This window comes from Tursiops truncatus, chromosome 2 (genome assembly GCF_011762595.2).
Source record: "Tursiops truncatus isolate mTurTru1 chromosome 2, mTurTru1.mat.Y, whole genome shotgun sequence".
Classification (NCBI taxonomy): domain Eukaryota; kingdom Metazoa; phylum Chordata; class Mammalia; order Artiodactyla; family Delphinidae; genus Tursiops; species Tursiops truncatus.
In genome coordinates this window covers 165,612,001-165,627,329 of record NC_047035.1, presented here as the reverse complement: position 1 = coordinate 165,627,329, position 15,329 = coordinate 165,612,001, and the positions used below count along the sequence as shown (strand labels likewise).

The window sequence follows — 15,329 nt, the reverse complement described above, 5'->3', positions numbered from 1 at the left end:
CAATTGACCAGTGCTGCAATAATAATATTGGCCTGACATTTAAAACAAAACAAAGAACAGTAGTTAACCAGATGTTCATCTAACCCATTAGGATAAAAAAAATCTCAAACAAGCATTATCAAACTGTACCAACTCTTGGTCTGTAGTTCTCTGTGTGCTCTTTAAGATAAACTGCTTTAGAACTGTGTATCTACAGATTGAATATGACTATGTGGTGACTATTGGCAAGAAAATAAGTGCAAGTATGATACGTCTATTGAAGATAACTTTAGTTTTAGAATAATTCATCTATAGCCCACATCTAATAAAAAGTAGAAAGTAAGGCCAGTTGTCTAATAAAGTCACCCTCTGGATCTTTATAATAAAACCAGAAAATGGAATAAAATGCAGCTATTGAAAAGAAAGTATAATGGAAGCAAGCTAAGTGTCCCTCAATAAATGGATGGATAATGAAGATGTGGTATATATATACAATGGAATACTACTCCACCATAAAAAAAAGAATGAAAATTTTTCCATTTGCAACAACATGCATGGACTTGGAGGGCATTATACTAAGTGTAATAAGTCTGACAGAGAAGGACAAATACTGTATGATATCACTTATATGTGGAGTCTAAAAAATACAACAAATTAGTGGATAAAACAAAAAAGAAGCAGACTCACAGATAGAACAAACTAGTGGTTACCAGTGGGGAGAGGGAAGGGGGGAAGGGTAATATAGGGGGTGGGGGAAAAAAGGATTATTATGGGATTATATGAAACGATGTGGGTGAAACTTTTGAAAATTGTAAAGTGCTATAGAATTTAAAGACTCTTTCATGCAAAAGAAAAAGAAAAGAAAGTAAGCTTTATGTGTACTAACATGGAAAGGTATCACATTATATTAAGTTTTTTAAAAAATAAGTTTATTTTATTTATTTATTTTTGGCTGTGTTGGGTCTTCGTTGCTGTGTGCAGGCTTTCTCTAGTTGTAGTGGGCAGGGACTACTCTTCATTGTGGTGCGCAGGCTTCAGTAGTTGTGGCACATGGGCTCAGTAGTTGTGGCTCGTGGGCTCTAGAGCACAGGCTCAGTAGTTGTGGCACACGGGCTTAGTTGCTCCGTGGCATGTGGGATCTTCCCAGACCAGGGCTTGAACCCGTGTCCCCTGCATTGGCAGGTGGATTTTTAACCACTGAGCCACCAGGGAAGCCCCTATATTAAGTTTTAAAAATCAAGTTACAATTCATACATAAATAGAGATATAGAAAACATAATTTTTTCTGGAAAATGAATGGAGGAGATGGAGGGAACCTAGATCTTTATTCCTTTTTGCTGTTGTTGAGATATAATGGACATATACCATTACATTAGTTTCATCATTTAAAAAAATTTTTGTAATTTGGAAAAATTAAAAAATTATTATTCATATAGAATAGAATATCTTGTTTTCTATAACAGATGGTAAGCTTTCAACTCACAATGGATAGTGTAATGAATCACAAGATTGCAAATTTTAAAAAGGTGAGAGTGTACGCACTCCTTTTTACTGCAGAGGAAGGTATTTTATTAAGGGATCATATCCGCCAATTCCAACTTCCGTGGGAATTTCAAGGCACAGATTTAGATTGAACATTATTTCCTGATGGTATCTAGTGAGCTCATTCAGTTTGGACCATAGTTAATTCCCAGACATTTAGTTCATGATTAAGGAAAGTCTTCTAAAAGCAAGAAACAATTGAATGTTTCTCCACACAAACTTACCTACATAGTAAGATGAGAATACAAAGTATTAAAAGTGGTATAGCTGAACTTCTGCTTCCAATCAAGAGTGGAATTTACCCTCTCACCTTAAACAACTAAAACGCCAGAAAAATGTATGTAAAACAATGGTTTTTCAGGCACTGGACAAGCAACACAGAGCAGTCATCCCTAAGAGAAGGGAAACAAGCCCTACAATTGTCCCAACATAGTCTCTGGAGAGAATCTCCAGACAAAAGTCCAGGAAAGAGAAATTAAAACAAAATCCAGCAGTTTCTCTGAGTTAAAGAAACAGAGTTCAGAGTTTGAGGTGGTCAAGGCATGTAGAGTTCACAGCACAAGAGTACCAGAGAGGAAAGAACTACATATATGGAGAACGATAGAAGTATGCAGGAGAATTTCCCTGAAGTCTTTGGCTGACAGTACTTTTGTATGTTGAAACTACCAAGGCCAGGGAAATAGCCAACAGTAGGCAGCAGAGCCAGATAAAGTTTATATTCCCACCAACCAGAGTGGAAACTCCTCCTAAGATGCAAGGGATTGAGTAGTACCCTCAGGAATATATTGCCTCAGTGGTAGGGCCAAATCAGAAATAGACTAAAAGCTCCTGGACCCAGAAATACAATGTATAACCAAGAGAAAAATCAGTCAATACAAACAGACAAAGAAATGACATGAGTGAGAGAATTAGTAGACAAGGAGATTAAAACCACTATTTTAAATATTCTCCATGTGTTCAAAAAGGCAGAAGAAAACATGAGCAAGGTATGGAGAGAAAGAGAAGGGTAAATAAAACCCCAAATCTAACTTGAAGACATAAGTAATACCATGTCTAAAATGAAAATAGTATACTTAGTGGGAATAACAGCAGCTGAGACACTGAAGAAGAAAATATTGTTGAATTTGAAGACATAGTAATACTAGAACAATACAAAATGAAAATGAGAGAAAAAAAAATGAAAAGGAAAACAGAATCTGTGAGCTATGGACAACATCAAGCAACCTAACACAAGTGTAATTAGAGTCCCAGAAGGAGAGTAGAGAGATACAGAACAAAGATTTGAGTAATGGTCAAAATTTGGACAAAATTAATGAAATCTCTAAATCCACAAATCCAAGAATCATAATGAGCCCCAAGCAGGAAAAGGAGAAGGAGGAGGGGGAGGAAACCATACCAAGGGCCATTAACATAAAATTTCTTAAAACCAGTAATAAAGAGAAATATCCTAAAAACAGCCAAGGAAAAAAGAAACATTACATACAGAGGAAGAAAGAAGGTCAGCAGATAGAAACAGTGGAAGCCAGAAGTTTAAAAGTCCATAATGCATAAGAAAAGGGTATGAGTTGGAAATTTGGATTTACACAATGAAATCAAGAACACATAAAATGGTAAATATATGGGTAAATATTAAAGTTTCTTCTTTTTAAATTTATTTCTGAATTTCTTTTTAATTTATTTGGCTTTTTTAAAATTTTTAAATTTTTTTTTAACATCTTTATTGGGGTATAATTGCTTTACAATGGTGTGTTAGTTTCTGCTTTATAACTTATTTGGCTTTTTAAAGGGAAAGTAATCACAATGAATTACGGGTTTCATAACACACATATAACATTAGGATAAAGGTGGGGGAGGGGTAAATGCAAGTATTCTTTTGTAAGGTTCTTATGTCCTATGTGAAGTGACATAATAATACTTGAAGGTAGGCTGTGATCAGTTAAACATGTATATTGTAAACCTTAGAACTTCCACAAAATAACAAAAACAAAAAATAAGGCAGAATAAAATAAGGAAGAACCAGCAATGGGGTATGTAGAAAACAAATAGCAAGATGGAAAATTTAAACACAAACATATTTTTTAAATCACATTAAATGTGAATGGTCTAAATACACCAAAGAAATGAAACCCTTTGAAAGGATAAAACTTCTACGCTTTCCATAAGAAAATTCCCTTAAAAGTACAGACACAAGTAAGTAAAAAGTCAAAGAATGGAAAAATGCTGTTACCATAAATCAAAGGAATGTGGACTGGTTATATTAATATCAGACAGAGTCGATTTTTAGAGCACAGAATTTTAAAAGGGATATAGAATATTATTTCATAATATTGAAGTGATTAGTATTTCAAGAAGGTATTCTAAATGCTATGCACCTACTAATAGAGCTTCAAAATACATGAAGCAAAACCCGATAGAACTAAAAGAAGAAATAGACAAATCCACAATTATAGTCAGAGATTTCCGCATCTCTCTTTCAATGATTATTAGAACACTTGAAAATACTTCCAACCAGTTTGACCTAATTGTCATTTATAGAACACTCCAGCCAACAGCAGCAGTGTGCACTTTCTTTTCCAGTGTATGTAGACCATCTACCAAGAGAGACTATGCTTTGTGCCATAAAACGAGTGTCAGAAAATCTTAAAGGATTGAAATTTTACAATTATATTCTTTAACCACAGTAAAAATTAATTAGAAATCAAAGAGGTATCTGGAAAATCCCCAAATATTTGGAGATTAAGCAAAACACATCTAAACAAACTCCTAAGCCAAAGAAGATATCAGAAGGGAATTAAAAAGGTATTTTTTAATTTTATAGCTTCTATTAGATAAGTATAAAGGTTTAAAGTCAAATATCTAAACTTGTACCTTAAGAAACTAAAAAAAAAAAAAAAAATTGTAAAAGAAAAGCAAATTAAACTCCAAATAAGAAATGGTAAAGATCAGTGCAGAAATCATTGAAATGGAAAACGTGAACATTAAAGAAAATCAATGAAAAGCTGGTTTTTTAAGAAATCAATAAAATTAATAAGCCCTTAGCTAGACTTATCAGAAAAAAAAAAAAGAGAGAGAGAGAAGACATAAATTACCAATATCAGGAATGGGAGAGGTGACATCACTATAGATGCTACAGATATTCAAAGGATAATAAGGAAATACTATGACCATCTTTATCCTGGCACGTTTTTCTTAGGGCAAAGGTTCCATCTAGCTTGCCTAAGCCTGATGGACTCAGATAATTCAGATAATTATGCTTTATGGCTATCTCCAAATGAATATAGATATATATAAATTAGAAATGTATATCCTTTTTATAAACTTTAAGCAATTTTTACTAGAAATGTAAATGCTACAACTTTTTCTTTTAATTTTAGGTATGTATCCGTTTTTAAGGCAGCTGTAAAAGATGAGAAGCAAAAATTTAAAACTGCAATGAAAACTATGGGACCAGCAAAACTTGAAGTACCTTCTCCAAAGGATTTCCTGAAGAAACATTCAAAGGAAAAAACTCTACCACCCAGTAGGTTTTATCACTCTTTTTAATATTAAAAGTGTTAGCAGATAATTTAAAATTATTTTGTCTGAATATTAAATGTTTACAGTGATAGCAACTTTACCTCATATTAAACAGAATTTGAGAGGCTAGGAGAAAGCAGACGTCAAGAACATAGTAGATGCACCCCAGTGTTCATAGCAGCATTATTTACAGTTGCCAAGACATGGAAGCAACCTAAGTGCCCATCAGCAGATTAATAGATAAAGAAGATGTGGTATATGTATACAATGGAATACTACTCAACCATAACGAAGAATGAAATACTGCCATTTGCAGCAACGTGGGTGGACTTGGAGGGTATTATGCTAAGTGAAATAAGTCAGACAGGGAAATGTGTGACATCACATATGTGTGGAATCTAAAAAATACGACAAACTTGTGAATATAACAGAAAAGAAGCAGACTCACAGAACAAACCAGTGGTTATCAGTGATGAGAGGGAAGAGGGAGGGAGCAAAACAGAAGCAGGGGGTTAAGAGGTACAATATTATGTACAAAATAAGATACAAGGATATATCGTACAACACAGGGGATATAGCCAATATTTTATAATAACTATAAATGGAGTATGACCTTTAAAAATCACTATATTGTACACCTGTAACTTATATAGTATCAGTATTATACATCAACTATACTTCAGTGAAAAAATATTTTAAATAAAAGTTCTTAAAAAAACCCACGATGTAGTAGAAAAAGAGAGTGGAGGATGCCAGCTGCCCCCCAAATAGACTTTCCTTTGATGGTGCAAGCATCTTGAACTACATCTTGGACTATCTGATAAAACCCCACCTCCAGCACCACATGCCCCACCATCTTCATAACTAGCTATATGACTTCAATAACAAAGATCATAAGAAGAGTTCTAAACCTCAGTGGGCAAGATAGCTCACCATCTAAACCCTGTCTGATCTTTTCTGCAAGAGATGAAAACTACAACCATTACTATCAGTTGTCGAAGCAACTATCAGGCTCACTTTAGCCTTGAGTATGGGCTTTAACTCTCTCCAATCTCTAAGACCATTAGGACAATGAAGGAGTTAGATGTAATGGAGGAGCCTTCATGAATGAGAGCCAGTTTCTTGGGCGTGCTACCTGTACAGTCACAAAGGGCCCCCTGCTTCAGAGGATCCCACACTTGGTTTAATGCTCTGCTTCTGCCATCTTGAAATGCCTAATAATTTTTTATCAAGGAGCCCCACGTTTTCATTTTGTACTGGGCCTCACAAATTATGTAGTCAATTGTGGTCATAGAGAATATGGGTATCAGGGGAAAAGTCCATCAGGAAAGTGGAGAGTGGATGAAAAAGGAATTGTTATTGGTATTCATGGAAGCAACTTCTTCCCATCTTGGATATGTCTTCCCTGATGTTTTCAGATAATAAAGAGAAGAGGGCAATGAATCTATCTATTTTAAAAAGTTAGCCTCGGTGACTTCCCTGGTGGCGCAGTGGTTGAGAATCCGCCTGCCAATGCAGGGACACGGGTTTGAGCCCTGGTTGGGGAAGATCCCACATGCCGCGGAGCAGCTAAGCCCATGAGCCACAACTACTGAGCCTGTGGTCTAGAGCCCGCGAGCCACAACTCCTGAGCCCACATGCCACAACTACTGAAGCCCGCACGCCTAGAGCCCGAGCTCCACAACGAGAGAAGCCACCGCAATGAGAAGTCCGCGCACTGCAACAAAGAGTAGCCCCCACTCGCTGCACCTAGAGAAAGTGCGCGCACAGCAATGAAGACCCAACACAGCCCAAAAAAAGCCTCTTCCCATCTTCTGGCATCGAGGAAATAATGCAATATCTCAAGCCCAACTAGGGTGTGCCTTTTGCCAAAAATGAAACTACTTCTCCCTATGGCAATATTATGTGTCCCACAATCCTCTCTCATAACCCTCATACCGGGACAGAGGATGAGGGCATTATTGGGAAAGGTGGAAGAAGCCAGTCTGAAAATACACCATTCATGCTGAAATTCATGTCTTCAGAAGCCTCTCTTGTAGCTCCCTTAAGTGGAGTCTTGTTATTTTGTGACCCACAAGCACTTGAGAACACTGGAAAGTCTTAAAATGGAATTTAATACTTTAAGTGCCTTAGAACCAATGATATGACTTGGGTCCTCATGAATCCTCTCCAAGGTTAAGCATAGTACATAACCTAACTGTATAAATCCTAAGTTTCAAATAAGGAGAAAGGGAAGAAGTCTGTCTCTTCTCTTATAAACATTATAAGGCAAAACAAACACAAAATTTCATTGGCCTTAGGAATAATTAAGAAATTCAGGGCATTGCAAGAGCGTTAAAAGCCCCGTCCAGTGAGACAAAGTTAAAGGTAATATAGGCCAAGGCTACCGCCAGTCTCTTGGTGAATATTCTGCCATTCTGAACACAATAATTTGCTAGACACACTGAAAACTACCTAACAGGTACAAGAAGATTTCTCTAAATGTAAGTAGTAGAACATCTGCATGACCACGAGACCATGTTAATACTGCCATTTTATTATAGCCTAAAAAGAAACCCAGTCATTTGGTCTTCAGACTTATTAACATTACCACCGAATAATTTGTAAAGAGACATCCTCGCCCCATTTTCCGAGCCACCCCACATTGCCAACCCCTACGCCTCGGATGAAAAGAATATGATGTTTAGATATTGATAGATATAAGGGTAAGATGGGGGTGGGCTTTAGGCTCCATCCAGTGCATAACCACAAACAACCAAGATTTATAATATACTTACTCAACTAAGAATGAATTATCAGTCTTTCCAAACTGTTTCCCCATTTTCTGAGAATTCAGTTTTGCCTCTTAATTGCATTTCTAAAGCTATCGTTATGGGAGTCCTTTGCATGCGCTTTCAACTCATAATTAAATCCGGCTTCTAAATGTTTCCCACGTGATCATCTATAAGATGTATGCCTCTGTTTTTTTAGGCAAACTGATTATGCCAACCTTACTTGATATACCCAACCTGACATGGGTGTATCTGGTAGAAGGGAGCTCTTTGGGTTGTAACAGGCTTATCCTCTGCTCCGGGCTTTGGAAGAACTCCCTAATTCAATTTCTGACAATGTCCACAACATCTCAGTAGTATGTTAAATAGGAAGAAGATAACCATTTTTGTAGGTCAAAAACAGTAAACAATTTTACATATAGTTCAAGCTAATATATACATTATAGTCTACATATTATATTTTATTTTTTCATCCCCCACTATAATATAAACTCCATGAGAAAGGGGACTTTGTATCTTCTGTTCACTCCTGTACCCGCAGTTCCTAGAGCATTACCTGGGGACATAGTAATTGCTCAACAAAAATATATTGCATGAATTAATGAATAAGTGAACATTCAAAACCTCCTTTATAATGTTTCCTGGGGGCATGTAGAATTATCAGGGGTATATTGGTTTGCTGGGGCTGCTACCATAAAAAGTATGGGGTAGCTTAAACAGAAATTTATTTTGTGACAATTCTGAGAGCTAGAGTCCAAAATCAGGGTGTTACTGGGAACTCCCTGGTGGTCCCTGAGCTTCCACTGCAGGGGTTATGGGTTCAATCCCTGGTTGGGGAACTAAGATCCCACATGCCACACGGAATGGCCAAAAAAAACGCAAAACAAAACCAATAACAAAATGAAACAAACAAACAAAAAAACAAGATCAGGATGTTTCCAGGGTTCATTTCTTCTGAGACCTCTCTCCTTGACTTATAGATCGCTGTCTTCTCCCTGTGTCTTCACATGGCTTCCTTCTGTGTGTGTTTGTGTCCAAATTTCCTCCTTTCACAAGGACATCAGTCATATTGGATTAGCGTTCACCCTAATGACCTCATTGTAACTTAAGTCCCTCTTTAAAAGCATGTCCAACTACAGTTCCATTCTGAGGTACTGGCATTTAGGGCTTCAATGTATGAATATGGGGGAGGGACACAATTCAGCCTATAACAAGAGATTAATCCAGTTCATAAACTTTAAATAATAAGTATTGTTTTTTTCTGATAATAAAAGTTATATAAAATGATTTAAAAGTTCAAACAGTACAGAAATGAATAAAGTCAAAGTCCATAGTAGTTGTGATGAGGTTAAGATTTGAGTAAGGTGGGTTTTTTTGTTGTTTTTTAAAATTTATTTAATTTACTTGTTTTTGGCTGCATTGGGTCTTTGTTGCTGTGTGCGGGCTTTCTCTAGTTGTGTAGAGCGGGCGCTACTCTTCATTGCGGTATGAGGACTTCTTATTGCTGTGGCTTCTCTTGTTGCGGAGCGCAGGCTCTAGGCATGTGGGCTCAGTAGTTGTGGCTCGTAGGCTCTAGAGCACAGGCTCAGTAGTTGTGGCTCACGGGCTTAGTTGCTCCGCGGCATGTGGGATCTTCCAGGACCAGGGCTGGAACTCTTGTCCCCTGCACTGGTAGGCAGATTCTTAACCACTGCACCACCAGGGAAGCCTTTGAGTAAGGTTTTGTCAAGATAGTTGTTGCCTTCGGTTCTTGGAAGTAAAGTGTAATTATTTTACATTTTAGCATTTTGACAAACCACTTTGATGTGGCTGTATCAAAATAGATAAGTTGGAATGGTCAAGTCAAAGAGACTGTGTAAAAATGGCCAGTTTCATCTGCTGCTAATGAAGAGAATGTGGTAGAGAGAGAGAAGTAACTTTGGATAGCAGTTATTTTAGGAGGTGAGCTGTAATCAGGGAGGAGTGAATAGGAAGCCTCAGCAGTATTGGTCATTTATCATTTCTTAAGCTGCATGTTAGGTACATAGCTATTACATGATTTTTATACCTTATAATAATAATAGTTTTAGTGAAAAACATCCAGATTCTTGGATACATCAGATACATCAAGTTTGATTTATTTACTTGGTGATTTTACAGTAACTTTCCTCTGAAGAGGCAATTATTCATAATATTGAAGGTACTCAGAAAAAAGTTTTAATGTTTCTTTGGGCTTTTTTCAATGGGCATACTGAACATTTGTTATTGAAATCTTTATAAGAAAATATTTTTATAATAGCTAATAAAAATGTTTTAGCTAGCATATGATTTGGGGTGTTTATTTTCTTCCCTTAGATTTTTATATTGTTCTCCAACATATTAATTGATTATGTCACATTTAATCTTTTGCATTTATGATTACTGATTTTTACCTTAAATATTTGAATATATTATTAATAAAACTCTAATATACTAGTGGTAAAATATCTGGATGCTATAAATAGTACTGAGTAGCCACATTTATAGTTTAATATTAACAAGGAAATGTTATGTTTAACAGAAAAAAAGTTTGAACGGAATGAGCCCAGAAAGCCTCCTGTGCCATTGAGGACGGACCATCCAGTCATGGGAATACAGAGTGAAAAAAAATTTATAAATACAAATGCAGCCGATGTCATTATGGGAGTGGCTAAAAAACCTAAGCCAATTTATGTTGACAAAAGAACTGGAGACAAGCATGACCTTGAAACTTCAGGACTAGTTCCAAAGTACATCAATAAAAAGGTAGCCTTGTGATATATTAATAAGACCTGATAGATAATTTAAATATGGTATTCATAATGTTTGTCTGTATTATCACTAATAGTGCCCTCACTGACAAACTAATGGCTACCAGTGGGGAGAGGGAAAGGGGAAGGGGTTGGAAAGGGGTAGGGGATTAAGAGGTACGGATTACTACGGATAAAATAAATAAGATACAAGGGAAATATAGCTAACATTTTATAATAACTTTAAATGGAGTTTATATCTATAAAAATTTTGAACCACTACGTTGTACACCTAAAACTAATATAATATTGTAAGTCAACTGTACTTCAATTAAAAAAAATAGTGCTCTCACTGGACAAATTATCTAGATTGCCAGTTCTCATTCCTCTGAAGTCCATGTTTGGTCCAAATCTAGTGTGATGAAATTACAGAGAATTTGGAATGAACAACAACATATAGTTCAGTAGAGGGAAACTATAATTGTTTTTCATAATTTCAATTATTAATATATTTAACATTTATAGCAAACATTCTCTAAAAGGTACTCATTTTCGGTGAGGTGGAATTGTCACTAGAAGCACAGTTGTTACCATAGATCTAGAAGGAATAACCTTTCAGAAGATCCTAAGATTTAGTCATTAGTTTACATTATCTTGTTAACAGAATGAGAGAAATGAAGAGGAAAACAACTTTAGAACCATCCGTCCTATCAGTGTACTGTAAATATTTCACAGTACTATTTCAGTTTGAATATACTCATTTGTGTTTGGTTTAGAGTAAAGCAGACCTTAAGAGTACTGTACAATAGTTAGTCTTTTCAGGACCTTCATTTCTATCTGAAAAGCTGCTTATCAGATAGGCATATAATTTCATTGTTGAAAATTATAGAAGCTTGGGTTTAGCAGTTTAAATATAGAAATTTAAAAAGCTTATGAAAAATACCTTCTATAAGACCTATTTTACTTTGCATACTTACAGAGCACAAAAGTGCTGGAAACACACATAGTATATGAGTACAAGATCCTAAAGAGTAATAATGCATAATAATAACTTGGGCAAAAAAGAAAGAAAGGAAATAAGGAAGAAGAGAAAAAGAGGAATTTGTAACATGTAAGAGGGGCTTGTACTGAGGTCATCCAGTGATCTACCGTGGTGAATCCAATGACTGTTCACCATCAAAACAGGAACCTCAAGGCTGTTGTCAGAGAACACTACTTATTCCCTGAGAAACCCTTGTCACTCGGCTGGCTGAGACACCTTTGGAAGACCTTAGTAGGGATCTGGGAGTTGGCAGCTCATGCTTACAAAGATTTCAAGTTTCTCTGGATACGTCCTCCTAATATGGCCCCTGGAGGCTCTTCAGGGTCCTTGTCCCACAGGGTGTGGAAAAGCAGAAACTTCATTCTCCTAGCTCTTTAAAGCCATTACCAATCCATCCTTTCTCCACCATCACGTAAAAACCCTTCTCCTTTGATGGTCATGCCACAAACCGCCACACTGGCTGCCTTCCGCCTAAGCTGTCCACTTCAATACATCTTCTGCCTTGAACAGGAAACTGAGAGTCTCCATCACAGAGACAGAAGAATACAAGGTTAGTCTACCTGTGCTTGTCTACGAAGCCACGCAAATTCTCTGCACCTGGTGTACTCTCGATGGCTAACCAGTCAGGGCTTACGAAGGACTAACTCGACTTACTTTCTACTTACCTGAGTTAAGCTAAAAAAATCTGTTATTGGTAAGTGAGATAGTAAGTCCTTTTAAAGGCAAGGCCATTTTTTAAAAGTGAATGAACCTCACGTTTTAGTTCCAAATAAAGTATTACATGCCCATTTGTGCCATGAGAATATTTTGTGTAAGCAAACTGAAGCATGGATGTTTGCCTGAGTTACATAGCAATAATAGGAAGACAAGCGTTTCAAATTCTAACTCTGCCACTTACTTAACTCTGATTTTTAACAAGCTATTAGATTTATCACAGCATGGTGTGGACTGAATGATATAAAATATATTCAGCACTTGACACAATACCTGGTACCTAACAGAAGTTCAGTAAAGAGCGGATATTATAATATATGCAATTATTAATATTAATACTATGCATTACCCTCAATGATCCAGCACATGGGAATATTTCAGATCACTGCAGCTTTTACCCATTTGTGACGTAGTTCCTTTTCCTACACAGAGTGTGCCAAATATAATTTAATCACTTGTGATGACACAATCATCATTGGGAACCTCAGTGATTGTACTAAGCTGAAATGAGGTGTTGCCCTCAGTGTTTCCTGAAATGGATTGAACTGGTTACCATGAAACTAACTTACCAGAATACTGAGCTCTTAGTCTATTTGTATAGTGCTTTGCAACTTTCCAGAACACATTTGTAGCTAGGATTTCTATCCCTTATTGTCAGGATTAGGTTAGGTTGTGCTGTGGTTAACAACCCCCAAGTTGCAGTAACTAAAAGCAACTCGGTTTTATTGGTTGCTTGTGCTACCTGTGCATGGGGATTGTTGGGAGCTCTGCTTCTTGTCCTGACTCCAGGACCCAGGCAAACCAAAACATCACCCATCACCATACCAGAGAGAAAAAGAACATGACAAGTCAACCATTAATTCATGAGCCTTCTACCCAAAAAGGACATTACTTCTACTCACACGGGGAAATTCAGGTCACAGGCTGCATCTTACTTGAAGGGGAGCAGGAAAATATTGTCATACCAAGTGCCTAGAAGGAGAAGAACCAGAATATTTGTGAATAGTTTTAATGACTCATACCTCACAACAGCTACTTCCTCAGAGAGGTCTTCCCTGACATCTTTTTTTTTAACTTAAATTTATTTTTTTATACATCAGGTTTTTATTAGTTATCCATTTTATACATATTAGTGTATACATGTCAATCTCAATCTCCCAATTCATCCCACCACCACCACGCCCCTCCACTTTCCCCGTCGTACAGTCTCTGTTTCTGTCCCTGTCATCTGTACCATTTTCTAGGTTTTATATCGTTAATATACGATATCTCTTCGACTTACTTCACTCTGTACAGTCTCTACATCAACAGTCTCTACGACCTAATATTGTTCTTTATGGCTGAGTAATATCCCATATATGTACCACATATTCTTTATCCATTCGTCTGTATGTCACTGTTTTGCTTCATCTTCTATTCATTCTCCCACCTTAACACTACGATTGCCTCTTCTTTCTGACTCCTGCCCCTTGCGTGTCTCTGTTATGTTCTGACTTCTCTACTTCTCATGTGCGTTGTTTCTGTCTCTACTAAACTGGTTGCTCTTGTTCTTTTCTTTGGCTTTTCATTCCTGCTGTCTATGTCTTGCTTATCTTGCTTATCTTTTGTGCCTTGCTTTCTCTGCATCTTGCTCTCGTCCACTGTGTGTGATGCAGTCTCTGCAATGGATGCTCCTCAATCTATGTGAATGTGTGATTAGCTGCCATTTGTGGATATGATAGTATTTGCTTGCCTTGGTCATGATGATGATGATGTTTCATCTTCTTTTATAGCTTTTGTGCATACTCTGTCTTGTGTGATCCTAGTATGGCTATGCTTGCTTGTCATTGGCTATGTGCCTGCCTAATATCTGGCAGTGTGATGTTTCAATTCTCTGGTATACTGCTGTCGCCATATGCGCAGATGTGATTGTTTATTGCAGATTTTGCTGCAGACTCTATTGCTGGATGTGTTCTTTGTGCTCCATTCACCATTCTCCATCTGTGTGTGGTTGCTTTCACTGTGTTTGCAACCTTCTTTCCTGCAGATTTCCTGATGCCTTCATTCTACCCTATGCTTGTGTGATGTGTTGCATGTTTGTATTTCATTTGTGAACTGCTACTGGAGTCTGTAGGTTATGATATTTTTGTGCAGATTTGTAATCTTTGGTGCCTGTATGCTTGCTTTATGTGTTGTGCATAATGTTTTCTGTATTGTGTAGCTGTGCTTATTTATTTTCTTGCTCTTTTCTGCTCATTGTAAATTGCTGTTCTTATTCTTTGTTCATTAATTGTGCTGATTGAGCTGTTTATGATATGATTTGATTAGGTGTTTCTTGTCCAGTGCTTCTAATAGTGCACGAATATGTTTTCTCTCCAGTATTTCATGTCATATGGTAAGTTTAGGTCCATACTGTTCTCATCGTGATTTTTTGCAAAGAGTTTTCTCACTTCTGCAGCAGTTTGCATTTTTGCTCATCTTTGAGTGATTCATTGTAGTTTTTCCATTTGATGTATTTATGCTTTTGGTCTGTATTTCAAATGTTAGGTACGGAGTTGTGATTAATTTATGTATTTTAGATACTTTGTCCATTAGTCTTTCTCTTCCTGATTGTCCATCTAATGTGAGAGTTTCATTAGGTCCATTTGTGTGTTTATTTCCAGTACTCTTATATCTCTGTGATTATGTCATTCCTATGTTTCCCTCTAGAGTATAGGTCCAGTCTTCAGTTAGGTCCTAATCCAGGTTTTTGTGTATGGTGTTAGGGAGTGTTCTAATTTCATTCTTTTACATGTAGCTGTCCAGTTTTCCCAGCACCACTTATTGAAGAGGCTGTCTTTTCTCCATTGTATATTCTTGCCTCCTTTATCAAAGATAAGGTGACCATATGTGCGTGGGTTTAATCTCTGGGCTTGCTATCCTGTTGCATTGATCTATATTTCTGTTTTTGTGCCAGTACCATATTGTCTTGATTACTGTAGCTCTGTAGTATAGTCTGAAGTCAAGGAGTCTGATTCCTCCAGCTCCGTTTTTTTCCCT

The 15,329-nt window shown here is 36.8% G+C and overlaps 1 protein-coding gene across 4 annotated transcripts in view; it reads left to right on the top strand.

The window, feature by feature from the left end:
• ENKUR (enkurin, TRPC channel interacting protein) overlaps positions 1-15,329 on the top strand; it is a 30,438-nt gene that overhangs the window by 3,614 nt on the left and 11,495 nt on the right. For 3 of the 4 annotated variants that reach the window (XM_019933434.3, XM_019933433.3, XM_019933435.3), the window contains exons 2-3: positions 4,896-5,041; positions 10,348-10,571. In XM_019933434.3, the coding sequence (XP_019788993.2) occupies positions 4,954-5,041; positions 10,348-10,571 (312 nt within the window). In that variant the 5' untranslated portion in view covers positions 4,896-4,953. Of the gene's footprint in view, positions 1-2,762; positions 3,132-4,895; positions 5,042-10,347; positions 10,572-15,329 lie in introns of those variants that run through there. The other variant, XM_073801651.1, reaches the window with a different exon arrangement.